The sequence below is a fragment of the Pan troglodytes genome, chromosome 2 (assembly GCF_028858775.2).
Source record: "Pan troglodytes isolate AG18354 chromosome 2, NHGRI_mPanTro3-v2.0_pri, whole genome shotgun sequence".
In the NCBI taxonomy this organism is placed as follows: Eukaryota; Metazoa; Chordata; class Mammalia; order Primates; family Hominidae; genus Pan; species Pan troglodytes.
Genome location: NC_086015.1, coordinates 133,220,075 through 133,224,103, shown reverse-complemented (window position 1 = coordinate 133,224,103; position 4,029 = coordinate 133,220,075). Strand labels below are relative to the sequence as shown.

Sequence of the window (4,029 nt, the reverse complement as noted above, 5' to 3'; positions counted from 1 at the left end):
TCTGCCCTCTTTGTTCCTGTTCGTTAACAGGCTGTTTGGTGACACAAGCTGTCAACAGAACCATGAAGATTACAGACCTGAGCCAGACTAGTCCTCCCCTCAAACCTCCCCTCTCACCACCACCCCCGCCTCCCAAATCAGGCAAACTCAAGGCAAATCCCTGAGCTGGCCTCTCAGACCCATGGCTCCACCTCAGCCAGCTGTGTGTCTTTGGGCAAGCCCTTCCTTCTCTCCAGGCCTTAGTCTCCCCAGGAGTCAAATGGGCTCCAGAACCCCATCCACCTCCCAAGTGTGTTCTGAAATGGGGACAGTAGAGAGGACTTGTCATCCTCCCAGGGTCCCTGATTCCCTCTGCAGCAGAGCTGAGAACTCTAGTCCCATCCCCTTTTAAATATCCCTCTCAATGCGAAAGAAGAATCCCATGCCAGCTGCGACAGAACAGCAACCACAGAGCTCCGTGATTATCTGGATGCAGGTTTTATTATCATTAGGATGACTGTCATCGACAAGGGATAGGGGCTTAGAGGGTTATATACAAACCACAATTCCTAGGCGATGTTTCGATATTCCCACACACATTTATCCCACAGCCAGACACAGCACAACACCACAGGGTATGCCCCTACATATGCTTCTCCAAGCAGTAACACAGCTGTGGGTCAGGGCTCTGCCCACCCACAAAGGGATGCCCAGAAAGGAGAAGATCCTGGGTCCTGGGAGTGAAGTTTACACATGGAGAATCCTGCCAGGTTGGGGAGGGGATGGAAGCTGGATTTGCACACAATGCTTCAGTCCCACCCCACCCTCACTGGCTGTCCTCCCAGGGGCTCCCTGTCCCACTTGGGGAGCCTTTGCAAGACACAGAAGGACCATCTTAGCCAGGGCTAAGGAAGGAGCAGGCCTGTGGTGGTGGGGGTGAGAGGGGCTCTGGGATCTGCCCCCTTGCCTATGGTGCTAAGTGGAGGAAAGTGGGGTTTAAACTTCTAGGCTGATTTTCTCACATGCCTAAAGGAAGAGGGCAAGGCCAGGGGCTGGGATGTGTGTGAATATGGGGCTGGGAGGGAGGGGCTCAGGCTTATGGTCGGGGATCTGACTAGAGAATGCAGAGGTCATGAATGGTGGGGCACGCAGGGCTCAAGACATCCTTAGACCACAAACTCGACTTCAGGGAAAACTGGGTTCACTCCTCCAGGGGCTCCCTGACCCAGGCTGCCCGCCGACCAGGGTGCTGCCGCTTTTCCTCAGCTCCCTGGCTCCTACTCAGGTCATCCAGGAGCCCCAGCAGGAGGCCCGCTTGACCACAGGCTCCCTGGGGCCCACAGGGGCCTCCCAGGGCCCTCTTGCCCGGATGCTGGCGTTTCTCAGCCATCAGGTCTTCCTCTCTCTCTTCCTCCTCCTCCTCTTCTTCCCAGCTCCTTTGAGCCTTGGGATCTGCCAGCCTTCTGCCTGGGTGCTGCCGCTTTGGGACAGCATATGCAAGCCAGGGGGAGCGCCGGCCAGGATGCTGCCGCTTGTGCTGGGTTACATCGACTGACCATGAAGCCTCATCTTCTCGTCGGCCAGGGTGCTGCCGTTTGTGGGGTCCCCCAGCCCCCCCTTCTTCCTCTTCCTCTACTCCCTCTTCCTCCTCCTCCTCTCTTTTGCCTGGATGCTGACGTTTGGAGAGCCAGTCAGATTGAAAGATCTGGGATGCTGGGGAAGGAAAGAGGTCAGTGAGGGGCCCCTGACCCATGTAATAGGCAGGTGCCTGAGTGCCCACTCCTGCTTTTCTCCCAGGCAGAGTACATTTCCTGCAGCTCCCACTCAGAGGCATGGTCTTGCACCTGCCCCTCAGGCCTCACAGATACACACATTCACACAATAGTCAAAGGCATTGCCTCTGGGTTCCAATCCCAGCTCTGGCGCTCCCTAGTTGTCTGACCATAAGCGACTCAATTGATCTCTGGGAGCCTCAGTTTTCTTCTGTGTAAAATCGTAATAACAGTACCTAACTAAGAGGTTGTTAGGAAGATCAAACAGTGTGGTAAGGTGTTTGAAGTGCTTGGAATAGTGTCTGGCACAGAAGTGCCTAGACAGTAGTAATTCAAACTGTCACACACAAAGAAACTCTCTCCCTAGCACACAGAAGCTTCCCCACCCAGGGCCTGCTCTCTGTGAAATGTTCCCAGCATTGAGACAGGGGAGGAATCTGACCCCGAGGAATGGTCAACTCCAGATCCCGCCTAGGCGCGGCCAGGGAGGGTTTCTGAGCTTCCGAAAGGCAGGAGGAGGCTAGCTGACCAAGCCTCCCCTCCCCTTTGCCTGCAGGCCTCCACGGCTCTCCCAATAGCCTAGCCCCACAGCCCCCAACAGCCCCATCCACTCACCGGAGTGCTCACCCTGGTCCCCTTGCAGCCGCTGGATGTTTTCCCGGAGGAAGAGGAGGCGCTCCACCTGGCGCAGGAAGTCATCCAGGCCCGGATGCTCCACGGCCGTCACTGCCTCCTGCTGGGCCGCCTCTGGCTGAGCACGGCCGCCGGGGACACCGGTCAGGTTCAGGGTCAAAGCCAGGGCGAGCAGCAACCAAGGGCCGGGCATCGCGGCGACTGGGTTAGGGGACAGAGGGAGCCTGAGCGCACCGAATCACAGCACATCCCGCTCCATCTCCCCCGACGCCCGCCAGAAACAAACCACGCACAGTTCAACAGCCCTCCCAGAAGCAGGACCACTGCCCCTCGTGCAGGGGCGGGAGCAGCGACGGGTTCGCCCCGGCTCTGCGTCCACACCTGTCACCTCTAGGCGTCCTCGCCCCCACGGTTGCCTGTAGTGCCTGCGCCCAGTTCTGCTTGCGCAAGGCAGGAGGCCGTAGGAACCCCATCGCCAGCGTCACCGCCACCCTTCAATGTGACGCGGAACTGGGGAAGCCAACGCTGGGACTGCCTCGCCGGGAGTGCAACCATTGAGATTGCAGCGCCAGGCACAGCCGCGACGCTAACGGTTGCGTCCCCGCCAAGACTCCCCCAAAGGTCCCCATCGCCACGTTCTAATTCCAAGCTCCGTGGCCGACGTCCTCATTCCAACGCGAAGATCCCATTTCTATCGCTAAGATTCAGGTTCTAAAGCTCAAAGTCTATTTGCAAAGCTAAGATTCTATTTCTAATGCTAAGTTTTCATGACTAAGCCAGGAATCTGATTCTAACGCTAAAATCCTAACTTCAACGCTAAAATTCTATTTCTAGCGTTGAGATTGGGATTCGAACTCCTAGGTTCTCACGCCGATGCCCTGAATACCCAGCTCTGTCCGGCGGCACCCGGGCAGGGGGTGCCGCGGAGCTCCCACCCCGCGCTGCCGACTCCGGGGACCTGAGTGCCCAGCAGCGAGAGCCTCCGATGTGCCCGCGCCGTGCCTCCCGTCGGGTCCCCGGCCTGCGCTCGGGGAGGACCCGGGGGTGCGAGCACAGCGCCCGCCTGTGCACCGGCCCTGCGCTCCAGGAAGCTCTCAGAGAACCGAAGGTGAGGGCGGGCCGAGAGGGCTCCCTTTCCAGTGCTCCCCGACACCGTCTGCGGAAGGAGAGGGGTTGGGGCGGTTACCTGCCAGGAGTGGGCTCCACAGGATGGGTCCGGGATCCGGGGACTCGGGATCCGCAGTCGGCAAGTCAGGAGTCTGCAGCGCTGAGGACCCCGGGCGCCTGCCGAGCCCTCTTCAGATGGGCAGCCGCTTATATCTGCGCCAGGCGGCGGCTCGAGTGAGGTCAGCGGGGAGGGGTCGCGGCCGCCGGGAAGGGGCGCTGACGGCAGCCGGCCCCGCGGGACCCCGCCCGCCTGCTCCTCCGGAAATCTGGGGCGGGGACGGTGGGGACCGGAGCCGGGGCGCGGAGGCACTGGCCGCAGGATGGGGCGCCGGCGCGGGGTCGTTTCAGCACCACCTCTGGAGATCTGTTGACGAGAACACGCGTGTAGGGGGCAAAGGGAGGGACAGAGAGATTGAGAGAAGCGCACGATTAAGCACAGGCGCACGAGAGAGCGAGAGGGCGAGACAAAGACCGAGAT

General features: G+C 59.7%; 1 protein-coding gene across 2 annotated transcripts; it reads right to left on the bottom strand.

Moving 5' to 3' along the window:
* Positions 1-458: 458 nt before the first annotated feature.
* TRH (thyrotropin releasing hormone) lies at positions 459-3,657 on the bottom strand. Of its 2 annotated transcripts, none has more exons than XM_001144565.7 (3): positions 3,571-3,657; positions 2,367-2,585; positions 459-1,692 (listed from the first exon to the last, which is right to left on the bottom strand). In XM_001144565.7, exons 2-3 carry the CDS (start codon positions 2,575-2,577, stop codon positions 1,181-1,183), a joined length of 723 nt encoding a protein of 240 aa, XP_001144565.3. In that variant the 5' UTR covers positions 2,578-2,585; positions 3,571-3,657; the 3' UTR covers positions 459-1,180. The 2 variants fall into 2 exon arrangements, with proteins under 2 accessions (XP_001144565.3, XP_009444723.3); XM_009446448.5 differs by lacking the exon at positions 3,571-3,657 and adding an exon at positions 2,678-2,836.
* Between the last annotated feature and the right edge of the window lie 372 nt (positions 3,658-4,029).

Coding starts and splice junctions, on each gene's coding strand:
- TRH (XM_001144565.7), bottom strand. CDS start 2,577: ATGCCCGGCCCTTGGTTGCTGCTCGCCCTGGCTTTGACCCTGAACCTG. Junction 1,693..2,366: donor GGACCAGGGTGAGCACTCCG/GTGAGTGGATGG, acceptor TTCCTTCCCCAG/CATCCCAGATCTTTCAATCT.